Raw genomic sequence first — 19,176 nt, 5'->3', positions numbered from 1 at the left:
AATTTTACAAGTTAGCCCCCCAAATAAAAAGACACATTTAAAAAAATTCTACCCGGAAAAATTACCTGCTTTCTAGCTTATGTAATTTAATCAAGATACAAAAATCCAGCTAGTCCACATATAGGACTGTACAAAGAACACATCAACGTGGTTAGGCATTCAGCGACAAAACAGAATTGTTAAGGGTCAGTATTTTTCTTCCTATTCATTTTAAGCCATATATTTCTCTACACTTATGAAAAGATAACAGGATAATTAGAATGCATAAAAAAAAAAATCATGACTGATTACATAATCTCACAGTTCTTAGCTATTATTCTATTTTTCAATTGTCAAACTACAGGACAACTGAATGATTAGAAAACTCTAGTCTCAGTAAGTGAATTACATTGAGGGAGATTATATTGAATAGTGGAATGAATGGGATTTGCAGTCAGACTGGGGTTCAAATCCTAGCTCTCTCATTTCCTAGCTGTTTGATGACAGGCCAAATGTTTAAATTCTCTGAGCCTCAGTTTATCTATAAGATGAACATCATAATTTCTCCTTTGCAGAGTTGTGATGAAGATGAAAAAAGATAACGTGTCACTCCTTTGCTTAAATCCTCCAATGATTCATTGCAACTTATAAAGTAAGTTTCAAACTCCTTTCAAAAACTATCTTCTTACTTTCAGAAAGAGGAGCCGTGTTCTCTGGTCTCAACATTTCTTAAAATATCCAATAGGTAGACAAAACAAAGGCTCAGAGTCAGCACACAGAGAAGGGGAGACAAGCAAAGTTGTGTCATCATGTACCCAGATAACAAATTTACTTAAAGACTGATATTTTTGCAATTTGAATATACCAGTCTTTATTCCTCCTACCTAATATCATTGTCATGGGGTTACCTATTACCCCTGCTTAACAAATATTTTCAGAGTAGTGGGCTAGAACAATTTTTTAAATGCCCTAGGACAAGTAAACTCCTTGCCACTCTCCTCCCTTAGCTTATAATAAATTTTCCAATATGATAAATATGGTGATTTCAGCTTGTGTTTTAAATAACCCACTAAATTGCTAACCTTTTAGTTTATCTCCTACTTCCAAATGAATTCTCTATTATTGCCTTAATACTAAAATTTAGCACATTCCAAGTGGAATCTGGAATCTACTTACTTCCAGCCTCACCCTAAACTAAGTATTTCTACTTTCTCCCAAATTTTTTTTCCAAGTATTGATGCCACTGTTTCTTCGACCAGAGAGTAAGCTCCTCTAAAGGCAGGAACCATATTACACCATCTATGTCCTCATCACTTAGTCCACCATCTCCAAAAACCTATACCACTTCTGTATACACATATTCAATATCTTTGTTTTGTTTTGTCTTAATTCTCTACTTCCCAAAGTCAAATAATTAAATTAAAACTAATTTGTGGCCTACCCTAGCTACCATTTACTGAATACTTACTATATGTCACTCCATATTTTTTTAAACTACAAAATATTACCATATTTTATCAACTCTAAAATATTATACACTTGTAAGAAATCTCATAATTTGAGAGTTGTTAGAATGTGAAAAACAGTAAATGGTGACTATGAGGTGCCACTGGTTAGAAGACACATTCCATTTTTAGAAATCTTAAAGTGTAAGGCAAAAAAATGTGCATCTTACAGTTTTAACCTGATTTTAGAAACTGAAGGTCAGAGAGTGCTTAAAAACTCAGTCCAACATTAATACCTGATAACCAAGTTAGTCGCCTGTAGCAGTCCTCAGTGACTGGGGGAGAAATGGATCCAAAGCCAGCTGCTTTAACTACTTTCTCTCCATTAAGTAAAATATGTACATATCCAGTACATGTTGATATGCTCAAAAGATTACTTATAAAACTGTCTTGCATACATTTCCCCAACCTTCTTAGAATAGAAGATAAAATTCAAAAGTTCATTACCCACCCCATGAGAAAATACACAGTAATTACCAAAATCTGAAATTCATTTTGATACATTCTAGGCAGAGAAATATTTCTGACTTTATTAATGGGAATGTTTTCTTTTCTCAAACGGCACCACATACTGCAGTTTGTTGAGAACGCAAAGGGATCAATTAAGTCTTTTTCATAGACAAAATATATATTACATGGGGGCCGGCCCAGTGGCGTAGTGGTGAAGTTCACACATTCCGCTTTGGCGGCCTGGGGTTCGCACGTTCAGATTCCGGGCACAGACCTACACAACGCTTATCAAGCCATGCTGTGGCAGGCATCCCACATATAAATTAGAGGAAGATGGGCACAGATGTTAGCCCAGGGCCAATCTTCCTCAGCAAAAAGAGGAGGATTGGCAACAGATGTTAGCTCAGGGCTAATCTTCCTCACACACACACACAAAAAATATATATATATATTACGAATTAATACCAAAGTGATTTGCCAATATACAATTAAACATTTAAAAGTATATGATTTCCAAATGATTGTACATTTTCACCTAACAAGCAGATACATCAACCGATAAATTTTATAATCATACAATAATACCATTTCAATTAACTCTTTAGATATTCACTCACTTCCACTATTAAATGTTTAGGTTATTGAAATATAAACATTACATTAAATAACACAGAACTTAATTCCAGAATAAGGAGATTTTAGTTGTATTTTATCCTTAACTATTTGCTAGTAGAATAGAAAAAGGAACATGGTAATGTGACATTATATTCAATCTCAACCTAAGTATGTCTTAGTGAGAGAGCGAATAAAGAAAAACCAGACAGTAGTAATAACCAGTAGTAATTAGGCTGGTAATAATTTTGTAATGGAAATTTTTTTTTTTTTTTGAGAATTGGTAGGATCATTTAGAATCAAAACTTAGAATCTGTATCTTGAGCCTCAAATATAAGAAAGAGCAGACTAAATTCCATCTCTCTCTCACCTCCTACTCCCTCTCCTTCACTCTTTCTCTGTGATAAATGTCAACATTTCAAATTATTTTATCCTAAGAAAGAAGTATCAGATCTGTAGAACATAAAATAGGAAGAAAGGAAAAAGTACGGGATTATTTTCATTAAAAATACATACACGCAGAAGTTGTTAATAAATAAAATGTCGTTTTCTTTTAAGAGTAAAAAAAATTGGTAACCTAAGATTAAAGGGCCCAGTAATTTATTTTCGACCCAAGATCTGCTTCCAATATGACTGGACTAAAATAGATTTGTAGGTCAGATTCACTCAATATTATGTACATCAGGTATTTCTCAACTTGTTATATAAAGCATCATAGAATTCATGACATTTTGTTTTAAAAATGGCATACTATGAATTAAAAACTAATAATATATCAAAATTCTCATCTTACTTCTCCATTTCTTAATGTTGTGATGGTTCCTCTTGCTACACCCATTCTAAACAGTGTTTCTGTGGCCTGTGAATAAAAAAAGCAAAAATATATTATCTATAATCTGTACTCAACTGTATATCCCACCCCCAAAATGTAAAAAACATTCAATGCTACTACATTTCCAGCAACTTCTATAGAAGTATCAATAAGGCATAATAAGAACTACAAACTCTACATTATACTCCAGAAATATCATCTTTAGAAACTTTTAATGTTATCAAGAGCTCAAACTGAACTGTTTCAAAGATTATTGTGATCTGCTGGTATTCTTCCAGGTCTGTAGTTTCAAATTAGTACACTTAGCTAAGTTTAAACCTTAGTTTAACTAACAAAGATTAAACAAAAATTTAGTCCTTGGATTCAGTTCCAAAATTATCATTTATTCTGATTTTTAGCTGCCATTTGAGTTTAGTTCAAATCACTTGACTGCTACTGAAATACTGACAGAAGATAAATTCAATGAAATCACGTATTAAATAACACCTGAAAAGAGTTATTGCTTTGTATACACTAACAATGAACAATTCTAAAAGAAAATTAAGAATTCCATTTACAATAGCATCAAAAAAATAAGTAAATAAAATAAAATACTTAGGAATAAACTTAACCCGAGAAACAAAAGACTTACTCACTGAAAACTACAAAACACTGCTGAAAGAGATTAAAGAACACATAAATAAATGGAAAGACATCCTGTGTTCATGAATTGGAAGACTTAATATTGTTAAGGTGTTGATACTACCCAAAAGACTTAATGTTGTTAACATGTCAATACTACCCAAAAAGATCTACAAACTCAACGTGATTCCTATCGAAATACCAATAACTTTTTTACAGAAATACAAAAATCCATCCTAAAATTCATATGGAACTCAAAGGACTCCAAATAGCCAAAGCAATCTTGAAAAAGAGGAACAAAGTGGAGGACTCACACTTCCTCATTTCAAAACTTACTTCAATGCTACAGCAATCAAACAGTGTAGCACTGGTCATAAAGAGACAAATAGGCCAATGAAGTAGAATAGAGAGCCCCAAAGTAAACCCTTGTATACACAGTCTATAAACCCTTGTATACACAGTCTAACGATATTTAATAAGGGTAATCAAGACCATTCAATGGGGAAAAGAGAATCGTTTTTACAGATGGTGCGGGAAAACTAGATATCCACATGCAAAAGAATGAAGCTGGACCCTTACCTAATACCATATACAACAATTAACTCAAAAGGGGTCAAAGACCTAAACGTAAGAGCTAAAACTATAAAACACTTAGAAGAAAACATAAGGGAAAAGCTTCATGATTCGGTGTCTGGTGAGGACCTACTTCCTGGTTCCTAGATGGCTGTTTTGTCATATCCTCACATGATGGAGAGCAAAGAGAAGCAAGCTTTCTGTGTACTCTCATAAGGGCACTGATCCAATGTGTGAGAGCCCCTCATCTAATCCTAATTGCTTCCCAAAGGCCCCACCTCCTAACACCATCACATTGCAGGGTAGGGATTCAACATGAATTTTGGGGAAACACAAACATTCAGTTCATAATAGGGGTATTCCAGTCAGAAGGGGCAAAAAGCCAAAGGCCAGTGGGTAGGATCATGCTTGGCATGTTCAAAGACGAGTAAGATGGCCAGCGAGGCTGAAAGAAAAAGACTGCATGAGAATATGGTTGAGAAAAGAGAGGACACAAGTTCATCTACTCAATATTTTTTAACCTGGCATAAGAGGAATGCATTTTCAACCTTCAGTAATCAAAAATGTAATTCAAAGGATGCTCTACTGAACATCAGTTTTGAGAATTAGTATATGAACAAAAAGAAGAGAATTTTACCTTTAAAAACTGAATGCACATCTAAAGAAATCCAAAGGTAGGAGGGATGGAAAACCAAAGGAAACTGACATATGTGTACAAAATCAGTGTGATCAGTGTAATATAAACAGCAGTATAAACATATAATTCAGATATAAGGAAGTAAATAGAAGACATAAGGAAAGGGTTGCGAGGGGTTGCCTTTGAGTTGTGGAAATGAGGCATTGGAAGAGGTGAAGAAGAGTACTCTTTTTCTACTAGCTTCACAGCATACTATTTGACTGTTTACACTACATGTAAATCCTTGACCAAAACGATTTTTTTTAACTTTTAAAAGAATAAGTATCAATATTGTCCAATTTTGCAAAGAGATCAAATACTTTACAATTTTAATGAGTGGTACATATACGAATAGAGTTGAGGACTGAATAAGAGAGTACAGAGTCAAACAGTGTGAGTAAACTCTTTCAAAAAGTTTAACAATAAAGGTAAGGAATGAGATTGAGTTGCTGGTAGAAAAAGTAGAGTTGAGAGAAAATTGATAACAGGATATTTTTAGGATAGAAGAGATTTAAACAAGTTTTTAATGGCTACGTAGAAATAGTAAGGTGGAAGAAGTTACAGACACAGGAAGGAAAATGGATAGTGACTGAAGGAGATTCGTGTAGAAGATAGGATCAAGAGCACACAGAGCAACCTGTTAGCTATGGTAAAAGGGAGAAGGTGCAAACATATAAATACTTTCCCTCTCCCTCCCTCCACACTTTCCCTCCCCTCTCATCCCTTCCCTTCCTCCTCTCCCCCTCTCCCTCTCAGAATTAGGAGACAGGATAATCTCCTAAGAATGACAAAGACACTGACTTACAGACAGGGATGAGAGTACGTAACACATGTAAAAGGAAAACATAAGAGAATGGAACACAGAACTACCAAGCAATACTAAAAGCCCAGCTAAGGTTGAAAATCATAAATCTTTGTTGTTACAAATCCATGTAGTTATGAAAGCTAGAGAGATTCATTGTTTAGGAACTGTCAAAAAAGTGAGCAAGGCTAGAAAGGATAAGGATTAAATGGATTAATTAATTTAATTAATTCTACTTTATTGGTAAAATATAGCATGTAATTTATAAATAAAAGCAAAATTTTTCTAACATTTTTTAACTGAGGAGTAACCATCTTTAGAAAATTCCTACACATACCCCTACCTAAAAAAGGGGGAGAGGGGTGGATGTCTACATGCTAAGTTAGAAAATAAAAAACTTTTAGGGCAAACACTCCTAAATTTTGTGATTGCAGCACAATATGAATATAGTTCCAATCCATAATTCACTGAAAGAGTTAAAATAGGCCATTTATGGGGAGAGAGAAGGGTTATGCACATACCCAAACAAAAAAAAAGATTATAAATGAATAACTTTGCTATGATAGAATTTTACTAAAGCATATAAAACTAGATGTTTTATAGAAAGAACTATTTATAGAAATTTTTATTAAAGGAAAAAAATTTCTCACCAATGATGTACTTGCATTTTTTCTATTCTTAATAATCTGTATATTAAATTACATCTTCAATCTTCCTGGTTCTTTTTAAACCTTATATAATCTAGTGATGAGATTAACAGTACTCATCTAGGTCAGGTTAGTTACATATATTTATATATATTTGTATATATTTGAGGAGCAAAAGCAGAAGGGCAGAGGCACTAAGCATTTGGGATAAAGTATGTAACAACTTCTCTAAACTAGATCAAACTTCTTACTTTTTTGTGTCTCAAAAACCCAAGGCAGTTTGAAGATCTAATTCTTTTTCTGCACTTTGTCCTGTAGAAGAAGAATACCAAATTCGATCTTTTGTTTCCAACTAAATTAATTTATTTCATGAGCTCTTCCCACCAACATTTTTAAGGATGTCTCATTCTAACAGCGCTCTGTCAGTTCAGCTCAGCTTCCTCTGATTCCACAGGGAGGCACTGGAGTGTACAACATTCTTTTGACCTCTACTGAAGAGACTGCTTTTAATTTACTTGTAACCAAACAACAACTAACAAGTGTCAAAAGCAATGAGATACAGGGCTAATTCCCAGCATTTGTAAATTTACCACCAGCAAATTCTTCATTGAAATTTCCCTCTCCTTGAGTTTTGATAACTAAAATGATTAATACTAAAAACATTCATTAAACACTTTCCGTCAGTGGCAGGGGAAAAAATCATCTATAGGTCCTTGTTTAAAAATAGGTTATCAAGAGAGACTGCTTTTAAGAAGAGTGGTAGATAAAAAAGACATAGGAGACATGAAATCTAGATGTAATAAATGCAAAGTTAGGGACTGGATTCCTGTGTTTGTGTGTGTATGTGTGCAAATCAAAAAAGATCCAGGATGTACAATGAGCTGATAATAGTAGTAATCTCTGGGTGTTTTCTTCTTCATTTTCTAACTTTCTATCATCCACATATACTGTTTGGTAATAATAAAAATAAAAAGTAAAAAAATAAAAGTAAAAACTTTATTACACTAAAAGATAAAACAGATTTAAAACAGAATTGTGGAATAATATAAAATGTTATAATACAAGCAGTACTACATTGAGTAGCTCCCAAAGTGAAAATAATCAAAATTCAATAGAGACTCATGCTCTTACAGTCTAATACTTTTTAATTTATTAAATCAACACAAGACAAGTAAAATTAACAAGAAGAAATACACATTTAATATACTCAACCTTGAAAAACAGTACGATTATAATAACTTTAAAGCATCGTATTACAAAAAGACTTCAATTTACATGCAATTTATAAATATAAATACAAAAGTTGCATTCAGCAGATATTTATTTCCTATTAGTCAAGCAACTAGAATCCTAGTTATCTTATTTCCACTAGTATTTACTATTCCGACAACCTTAGGCAGGTCATTTAAACTCTCTAAGCTCTGACCTCCTCTGTAAAAAGATGACAGCTAATATCAGTCAGTCTTCTTGTGGTGGTCAAAGCGGGTGTTAACATATGTGAAAAGCTCTGTAAAGAGCTAGATAAATGCAAACTAATAAATCCAAGGTCTAATTTAGGACAGCACTTCTTGAGATGAAAAGATGTTTGAGAAATACTAATTTTGATTTTTCAAATGTAAAAATAAGGAATGGATGAATGAAAGACCAGAAACAAATGAGCTTTAATCACAGCTGTGATTATGAAAAACAAAAACCTATGACAAAGAGTCACAGCACGTACTGTTTTATGACTCTCTCTTTATTGTTCTGGTTCACCAACTCAGACAGGTCCTGAGGGCATGAACTATATCTTTTATTTATGTATTCCCAGCACCTTGAGCAATGTATAACAAGACAGTATAAAGATTAAGAAAGCAGGTTTCAGAAGCAGACTGTTAAGTCCAAACTCTAGCTTCGCCATTTGTAAGAAGTGTGATCTCACACAAGCAACTTCACTTCTCTGAGCTCAACTTCATCATTAGCAAAATAATGATAATGATATATAACTCAAGGAAAATTGTAAGTGCTCAATGAATGATAATTTTATTATTATTATTATCTAAAAGAAAATGCAGAAATCCAATTCTACCTTAAAAATTAGTCATCAGACTGCAATTAAAAATTGCCTCAGATGGCAATTAAAAACGTACTATATAAAACAGTCAACCATAATTAGCACATTATGCCATATGACCATTTATTTATGCTAAAATTCTTGACAAGACAACCAAAAAAAATAGAAAACTTACATTACTTCAAGAAGATTAATTTAGCAAAAGTCTTCAGAAATCATATGCAAAATTCATTCCCCAGCTGTTTATCCTGGCCATAGAAGAAAAAAGATTTAAATACTGAGGCTTTTAAGCACCAGCTGCTTTGCTTCCTTATGATGATAAAAACACAAAATAAAAAATAGGAAAACTGAGAATTAGCTATCTGCTTCTCACAAAAGAAGCAGTGCATGATACAAATCTAATAATATGCATGTATTCAAAATACACAAATGCATTAGCATAGCAACCAAGACCTTTGTAATGTCCCCAAACCATTCTCACTCTTCTCTCCAGGCAGCTGCATATAGCCCCACCCTTTTCCAGCTCACTAATTATAATTCATAACTTCAGGGCCCATGCACTGCAGCAGCTGCAACATAGGGAGCTGTAGCATAGGGAGCAAAACCTCTGAGAGAAACTATCTTTCTAGCCAGAAAAGAGGGAAGAGGGGTCCAAGTGAGCCAGAAAATGTAGGGAATTAATCCCTGGTTGTTGGAGGGATTTTCTGTCTCTTTTTCCTCTTGACTCTGCCCCAAGGATAGGCCCTAGTTATAAGATGAAGCAGCAACAGTGCAGGTAGTTAAAATTGAGAAAGAAATTCTGTTTTTCTGGCCAAAGACATATATGGTAAGGGGACCTCCGCAACCCAAAGAAGAAAAGAAGAATCCCCACTATTTTTTTCACTCTCTTTTCTCAGCCACTTTGTCCCAATGGCAGGCCCTATTGAGTGTGTGTAGCTATAACAGTACTACAGGCAGCTAAAACCCTGAGAGAAACCCCGTCTTTCTGGGCAGAGGACGAGAAAAAGGAGGCCCAATGAAGCAGAGACTATGGGGGGTGGAGGGAGGATCCCAGAAATGAAAAGCTAGAATAGGAGATTCCCTTAACTGAATCTGTGTTTAAGTGGCACAAGTACAGAGCTCACCGCTTTTCAGCACATGCACAGAAAAGACCTAAGCAGCAAAGCAAAGGCTTTAAGAGCAAAGCTACAATTAAAACCACTACCCAAGGCCTAGAATGACCCATGAGTGGTACATAGATGGGACAGAGCCAAAGTAGCTTAGAAAAGTCATTGAAAACAGAATTCATACTGGAACTATTGCCCACTGAAGATATAACAGAACTTATAGTCTGAACTTAACAGGTGACTACTTACTACTACTAAAAAAAAAAAAAAAAATACTCTCTAGAGGATCTTAACAGGACCCAGAGTCCCACAACATGATATACAAAACGTCCAAGATCAATCCAATATAACTCAACCTACAAAGAACAAAAAAATTGTGACCACTTCTCAAAGGAAAGACAATCAGATGTTGAAATTACCAGACAAAGCCTGTAAAGCAGCTACTACAACTGTGTTCCGCGAGGTAAGGTTAAACACACTTCTGTGAATGGAAAGAAAAGTTCTCAGCAGAGCAATAGAAACTATAAAAAAATGGAAATTTTGGAACTGAAAAATACCATATCTGAAATAAAAAAATTCAGTGGATGGGGGCTCAACAGCAGAATGGAGATGAAAGAGGAAAGAATCAGTGAACTTGAAGATAAATCAACAGAAATTATCCATTCTACAGAATAAAGAGAAAAAAAGACGGAAAAAAAAAATGAACAGAGCCCCAGAGACTGTGGAAGGACAGCAAATGATCTAGCATTGGTATTATCAGAGATCCAGATAAAGAGAAAATACAGAGAGAATATTTGAAGAAATAATAGCTGAAAACTTCCCAAATTTGGTGAAAGACATCCTTTTACACATTCAAGCTCAGGAACTCCAAGTAAGATATGCTCAAAGAAAACCATACCTAGACACATCATAAACAAACTGCTGAAATCCAAATATAAAGAAAAAATCTCGGGGGCCAGCCTGGTGGCGCAAGTGGTTAAGTGCGCACGCTCCACCGCAGCAGCCTGGGGTTCACCGGTTCAGATCCTGGGCGCGCACTGACACACTGCTTGTCAAGCCATGCTGTGGCGGCGTCCCATATAAAGTGGAGGAAGATGGGTATGGATGTTAGCCCAGGGCCAGTCTTCCTCAGCAAAAAGAGGAGGATTGGCAGATGTTAGCTCAGGGCTGATCTTCCTCACAGACACACAAAAAATCTTGAACACAGAAAAAAGAAACCATACATACTACATATAGTGGAACAACTATTAGAATGATTATGGATTTGCCACCAGAAACCACAGAAGCAAGAAGAAAGAACACCTTTGAAGTTTTGAAACAAAAAAACTATAAAGCCAGAGTTCTTTTTTTTGTTTTTAATTTTATTTATTTATTTATTTTTCCCCCTAAAAGCCCCAGTAGATAGTTGTATGTCATAGCTGCACCTCCTTCTAGTTGCTGTATGTGGGACGTGGCCTCAGCATGGCCGGAGAAGCGATGCGTCAGGGTGCACCCGCGATCCGAACCCAGGCCGCCAGCAACAGCTGAGCGCGCACACTTAACCGCTAAGCCACGGGGCCGGCCCAAGCCAGAGTTCTATATCCAGCAAAAATATCCTTCAAGAATGAAAGCAAAATAAAGACATTCTCATGTGAAAGAGACTAAGAGAATCTGTCACCAGCAGAACTGCTAAAGAAATTTCTATAGGTTAAAGAGAAATAATCCTAGAGGGAAACCTGAAACTTGATGAATGAAAGAAAATCAACAGAAATGGTAAAAATTTGAATAAATGTAAAAGCTTGTTATTTATTCTTTTAAGATCTTTAAAATATGAATGACTTGAAAAATAACATCGTCTGATGGAGTTTTCAATGTATGTAGATAGAATATATATGAGAACTATAACATAAGCGGGGAGAGTAAAGAGGCCTGTGTTGTTGTAAGCCTTCTACATTTTACTAGAAGTGGTAAAATACTAATTCCAAGTAGACTGTGAAAGATTAAGCATGTATATTATAACCACTAAAGGAATCACTAAAAAATAATACATAGAGATATAGCCAAAAGTCCCATAGCTAAAGTTAAATGGAACAGTAAAAAATATTCATAATCCAAGGAATGCAAGAAAAGAGGAGGAAAGAAGCAAAAAAAGAGGTGACACAAAAAATAAATAATAAGATAGTGCACTTATTTCAAACAATATAAATAATTACATTAAATATAAATTATCTAAATCAAGGGTCAGCAAACTTTACTGCAAAATGTCAAATAAATATTTTAGGCTTTTCAGGCTATACAGGGTCTGTTACAACTACTCAACTCTGTCATTGTACCATGAAAGCAGAGACAATTTATCAATGAATAGACATGGCTCCAATAAAACTTTATTTACAAAAGCAGACAGGGGACTTTTGCTGTTTGCTGACTCCTGATCTAAACACATCAATTAAAAGACAGAGATTGTCAGATTATATTTAAAAACATAACTTCAGAATTCAATTCAGAATTCCTCTATTAAGCCTTCCATGTCCCTTCAAGGTAAAGAATAAATGTTCTTCCTAAATATAAATATTTCTACAATAGCATACATTACAAATGTATTTTGCTTTCTGAACCACATTTACTTCTGAAACAGAGAAAAGGTTTTATTTGTATTCATATCCCAGTGATCTCAATAAATGCTCTGAATATTAGAACACATGGACATACCTTTCTTCTGTGTGTCAATCATACAGAGGTTAAAATTAAATTAAAAAAAACAAACTCACATCAACTCTCCAAAAGCCACCCTTGAAATAATATTTATTAAAATGCATATAAAAATTTTTGCTTTCTAATAACATACCTTTTCCTCATAGCAAAGTACATATGTAGTAATACTACATATGTACCGGATGTACATACTGGATGTACATATGGAGTGGATGAGCACATTTTGGGTCTACTTTCTAGAAACGATGAAGTTCCACTGTCCCCAACATAAATTTATAATCTAGTAGAAAATTCAAAAATACATAATAAACTTAATGCATCTCCATCTATGTTACCCTTAGACATTAGTTTTCAAACTACAACAATATCATCTGACTATAACAGAGAAAACTGAAGGACACCTGATAGAATGTGCAACTCAAAGACAGTCTTCCAGAGAGGTAAAACATTATGGTTACATAGACTGAATTCCAACGTTCATTTCAAACTAGAAGGTTGAAGGTAACACTTTCCTCATCACAAACAAAAAACTGACACGGGGTAATCCTACAAGCTAAGAAATAGTGGTTTACATTGCCAAACATTCATCATAAAAGGAATGGATTTCTTTATACCAGAGATCATCAAACTATGGCCTGTAGGCCAAATCCTGGCACTTTTGTAGAAATTGGCAATCTGACTATAAAATTTATAGCAAAATGCAAAAAAAAACCCAGAAAATAGCCAAAACAATGTTTAAAAAGAACAAAGTTGGCCGACTTATCCTACAGGATTGAAGACTAATCATAAGGCTTCAGTAATCAATCCAGTGTGGTATTGGCATCAGGTTAGAATCCAGAAATAGACCTACACTCTGTGTTCAACTGATTTTCTACACAGATACCAAAGTACACAGGGAAACAGTAGTCTTTTCAACCAATGGAGCTTAAACAATTGAATTTCCAAACAGAAATACATGAACCTCGACCCACACCTCACTCCATACACAAAAACTAACTCAAAATAGAATAAACTTAACTGTTAAAGCTCAAACCATAAAAATTCTAGCAGGAAACACTGGGAAGAAACACTTTATAATCTTGATTTAGACAAAGCTATCTTACGTAGGGGAAAAAAGAACAAAACATTAAAGAAAAAATTCATTATGGCAGATTGTACTATCCAAAGATGGCTACACCAATATATATCCTATCCCACATGTCATGCTTCTTAAAATGTGAAACTAACTTTCCTCTATATGCCATGTTCCCTTTCCTTGAACTTGGGACCTTGAAACTACCTTTTAACTGTAACTTAAACATAATGAAGCACAAGTGATGCTGATTTTAAGGCCCAATCATAAAAGGCAAAATAACTTCTGTCTGGCATTCACCTTTCTTTGAACACGTGTCTTTGGAGCCCTGAGCCACCATGTAAGAAGCCTAACTACCTTGAAGCCACCATGCTAGGAAAACCACATAGAAACAGAAAGAGATGCCCCAGCTATTCCAACACACAGCTACCCAAGTACTCCAAGCCCACGTGTCATTCATGTGAGTGAGTCTTCAGATGATCCCAGCCCTTAGCTTTCATGCTGAACCAGCCAATGTCAAGTAGAGCAGTAACAGTCTATTCTATTCCAACTGCAGATACATGCAAAGTAAATACTATTGTTATTTTTAGCCACTAAATTTTGAGTGGTTTGTTACACAGCATCAGAAAACAATACATTGATAAAATGTGTTTCATCAAAATTAACAGCCTTTTGGGGCCAACCCGGTGGCATAGCAGTTAAGTGCGTGCATTCCGCTTCACCTAGGGTTTGCAGGTTTGGATCCCGGGTGCGCACCTACGCACTGCTTGTTAAGCCATGTTGTGGCGGCGTCCCATATAAAGTAGAGGAAGATGGGCACGATGTTAGCCCAGGGCCAATCTTCCTCACCAAAAAGAGGAAGATTGGCAATAGATGTTAGCTCAGGGCTAATCTTCCTCATAAGAAAAAAAAAAATTAAAAGCGTTTTGCTCTTTAAAGACTTGAGAAAATGAAAAAGCAAGCCACGGACTCAACAGAAAATATCTGCAAATATATATCTGACAAAGCACTTTCATTCAGAATAAATAACTCTTATAGCTCAAAAATAAGACCTACAACCAAAAAAATTAAAATGAGCAAAAGATTTCAAAAGACTTCACCAAAAATAAAAAAGATATATACACATATGCATAAATATTCATATATATGTATGCATGCATATGTGTGTGTACATACTGCATATGTATATACATGCATGTGTAGACACACACGCACACACATATATATGAATAGGGAAAAAGATGTTCAACATCATTAATCTTTAAGGAAATGCAAATTAAAAGTGCAATGAGATACCACTACACATGCACCAGAATGGCTAAAAGTAAAAAAAATGACAATACCAAGTGATAGCGGGAATATGGATCTACTGGAACTCTCATACGTTGCTGGTGGCAATACAAAACAGTTTTTTTTATTGCCAACAAGGTACCGTCACGTTGGAAAACAGCTGAGTAGTTTCCTATCAAGTTAAACATACACTTACCCTAAGACCCAGCAATTCTATCCTTAGGTATCTACCCAAGAGAAATGAAAACATATGCCCATTTATTTGAACTGTAGAAAAGCCAAAATTATAGTGACAGAGAGCAGATTAGTGATTGCTTGGGGCCTGAGACATGGGGGAAGGGAACTGACTGCAAAGGAGGAAGAGGGACTTTTTAGGGAAGAGAGAAATATTCTACATCTTGATTATGCTTGTAGTCACACAACTATAAACATCTGTCAAAACTCATCAAACTGTGTACTTTAAACAGGTGATGTTCATTAAATATAAAGCTGTTTTTAAAAAAGAATGCACACCTGTCCCCCTCCCCAAAGCAGTTCTCAATTAATTGGTAATTTAATTCCAACCAATCATTAGGAAAAAGCTAAGTACTACCCTAGTGAAAATTTTTTAGGAAGGCTATTTATATGCTTTGATATAGATGTTATCTTAAATTTATATAAACTGGAGGCAGAGGGTAGAGGTTGACCAAAGCAGAAGAAAATGAGCAGTAACACTAAAGCAAACAATAAATGCAAGAGATGAATAATCTAGTACAAATAGGACAAATAGATCCTGCATGTCACACTCATAGGAACACTTAGGGATCCAAGAGAGTAAATTGCTATGAAAACTATGCATTCCATACAAAATTCTACACATATCATCATTTAAGAACCATTGCTCTAATACACACTTAACTTGATAATTAAGAAAAATAAGTACTATACATAAAAGCTGAAGAATAGGCAAACAAGCATCACCAATCTCTCCTTCATCTGCAGGTGAGTGTTCTTGTACCTGTTTCCAACCACCATTTGCCCAAGCAGAAACTTGAGTCATCCTTGAATCTTTCTTTTCTCTCAAAAACACATAATACTTTGCATAAGTAAAACTTATTATAGTAGTATACTTATACTACTTATTATAGTAATTACTGGCTCATCTAAAATTCTCACTAGACTGTAGGTTGTATTTCACTCATCATTATACCCCTAGCACCTAACACCTGAGAAACACTAAATAAATGTTGAATGAACACAAGAAGTAAGAGCTAATGGATAAGCAGTAGTTTAGAATATGTCAAGCAAGCAGTTGTTTATCAATATTTTGGGGATATGTGCTTTACCAAGGTGTGAACAAATATATCCCAAACTGTATTATAACAATTTCAAACACTGAAAGTATAATTCATTAGCCTTTCATGTTAATGAAATCAACTTGATCTTTTTAGACATCATAAATGTCATAATCTGTTTTCATTCAGTACACAGGAAATATACATTACATATGGAGATGACAGACCTTAGCAGTGGTTTTAAGGTTATGAAGAATGTTACTTCTGTTTATAGATGTGGGTTGGTAAGTTATCCAGGAATTTAAACAATAAGCAGATGGTTTGTTTCCAAATTGATAGCAGTCATCTAACTATAAAGAAGAGTGTACTTTTGTAAATATATGTTCTGTCATGTTCTATCCAATGTGACATGATGAAATAACATACCATGTTATGTTCTGCTTTTCTTCTTTGAACATAACAAAACCTAAGAAAAAGCATGGGGGTGGGGGGCTCCCCCACAATGTTATCCTCTTAGACTGAGAGTCAAAACAAACTAAGAAAGGAAAACAACAAACAAAAAAACACAAATGCTGAGATTTAGAGTTAGACTTCAATTCTGTTTCAAAACAAAATAATAGAGTTGAGTCACTCTTTCAGCTGAGTTTTCTCATCCATTAAATGGTATTGATAACATCAAATATTATAATAATTGAGAGTCTGTTTAACTTCAAATTCAAGAGTGGGGAATAACGCATTATATCTAAATTTGACCTTTCATTTAATTAGCATATAAAATTTTTTTAGAGTAGGCAGGATTAGCATACGTAATAAATAATTGTTAGATGACTATACAACATCCCTCCACCTTCTTTCACTTCCTTCCTCTATTCTAACAAAATGCTGAATTTGTTTAAGTAATTCATCTTCTTTTACAAGGCTATTGGCTTAACTAAATCAATACTGTGATCCCATTCCTCTCACCAGCGATTTTTTAAGATATCGGTACATGATACCAGATATAAAGGCCATTTCATAATAGTAAAGCGGTCAATTCATCAAGAGGACATAACAAATGTTTATGAATCTAAAAACAGAGATTCAAAACACGAGTCAAAAACTGATACAACTACACGGATAAATAAGACAAATTCACAACTATACTCAGAGATTTCAAAACCCCTCTACAACTGATAGAAAAGTAGAGAGAAAATCAGCAAAGATATGAGCCTGGAAGAACAGTATCAATCAACTTAACCTAATTGATGTTTATAGAGCACTACACTAAACAAAAGCAGAATTAACATTCTTTCAGATCCATACAAAACATTTCCCAAGATAGACTATAATCTGGAAAAAAAAGAGAAGGTACAAATTACCATCCATTATCAGGAATGAGGTGATATCATTACAAATTCTTCAGAAATTAAAAAGGATAATCATGGAATATATGAATAATTTTATGCCAATTAATTTGACAACTGACATAAAATGGACAAATTGCTTGGAAGACACAAACTACCCAAGTTCACACAAGAAGATTAGCCTAAATAGCCCTATGTCTATAAAGGAAATTGAAATGGTAGTTAAGGATCTTCCCACAAAGGAAATTCCTGGTCCAGATGGCTTCACTGGTAAGTTCTTACAAACATTTAAGGAAGAAACAATTCTAATTCTACACGAACTCTTCCAGAAATTTGAGAAGAAGGGAATACTTCTTAACTCATTCTGAGAGGGCACTGTTACCCTGACAGTAAGACCAGACAAAGACATTACAAGAAAACTACAGACCAATATCCCCCATGAACATAGATATAAATATGCTTAACAAAATCTGAGCAGACTGAATCCAACAATATATAAAGAGAATACTATATCAGGTGGTGTTTATTTCAGGATGCAAGATTAATTTAACATTCAAACATCAAGCAGTGTAATTCACCATACTAAACTAAAAAAGAAAAATCACATGATTATCTCTATAGATAAGGAAAAAACATTTGACATAATCAAACATCTATTCTTGATACTAAAAACTTTTATAAAAACTAGGAATAGAAGAGAACTTTCTCAAATGGAAAAAGGACATCTACAAAAAGTCTGTACCTAACATATTCAAGGGTGAAAAGACTGAATACATTCCCTCTAAGATCAAGAACAAGGCAAGATGTCAGCTCTATTTCTACTCAGTACCGTAGTGGAAGTCCTAGCCAGTGAAATAACGCAAGGAAAAGAAATAAAAGTCATCCAGATTAGAAAAGAAGTAAAACTTTCTCTTTTTGTCAGGTGACATTCTAATAACGGCTAAAAACCAATAAAAAACAACTTTTCCATTCTAGAAAAGGCAAAACTAATACAAAGACAGTGAAAAGATCAGCAGTTGCCAGGGATTGATGAACAGCTAGACAGAGGAGATTTTTAGGGCAGTGAAACAATTCTATATGATACTGTAATGGTGGATACATGGCATTATACATTTGTCAAAATCCACAAAACTGTACATTACAAAGAGTGTACCCTAATGTAAACTATGAGTTTTAGTTAATAATAATGCATCAATATACGCTCATCAGTAACAAATGTGCCACACTAATGCAAGATTTTAATAATTGGGAGAAGGGGAGAATATGGGAACTATCTATACTTTCTGCTCAATTTTTCTATAAAACTGCTCTGGAAATTAAGTCTAGTTTTAAAAAGCATATATGTACAAGCTAAAAAGAAAAGGTAAAGTCATATACCAAAGTAAAAAATAAAAGGAAAAAACTCTAAAAAAACACATAAATTAAAAATAGCACCTTTTATACAACTAAAATAATTTAATAAATGCCAAAAAATGGATGAAGTTAGATGACAATTTGAATTTAACTCATTGAAAACATCTAATGGCTAGTCATTCCATACTAGAATACCCAGTCATTAATAATGATTGTTATGCAGATACGCAGTCCAATCTCTACAGGCCACACAAAAGGACAGTAAGGAAAGAAGGAGCAAAAACAGGAGGAACTGTG

The 19,176-nt window shown here is 34.4% G+C and overlaps 1 protein-coding gene across 4 annotated transcripts in view; it reads right to left on the bottom strand.

Annotated features, from left to right (window-relative positions):
• TMEM135 (transmembrane protein 135) overlaps positions 1-19,176 on the bottom strand; it is a 236,672-nt gene that overhangs the window by 141,012 nt on the left and 76,484 nt on the right. For all 4 annotated transcript variants that reach the window (XM_087433562.1, XM_087433560.1, XM_004434089.3 and 1 more), the window contains one exon: positions 3,340-3,405. In XM_087433562.1, coding sequence (XP_087289688.1) covers positions 3,340-3,405 — 66 coding nt within the window. The remainder of the gene's footprint in view (positions 1-3,339; positions 3,406-19,176) is intronic.

The sequence above is a fragment of the Ceratotherium simum genome, chromosome 7 (genome assembly GCF_057802395.1).
Source record: "Ceratotherium simum simum isolate JZ-2026a chromosome 7, ASM5780239v1, whole genome shotgun sequence".
Lineage (NCBI taxonomy): Eukaryota > Metazoa > Chordata > Mammalia > Perissodactyla > Rhinocerotidae > Ceratotherium > Ceratotherium simum.
The sequence above is the reverse complement of the archived record's forward strand: the minus strand, read 5'-3'. Positions and strand labels throughout refer to the sequence as shown.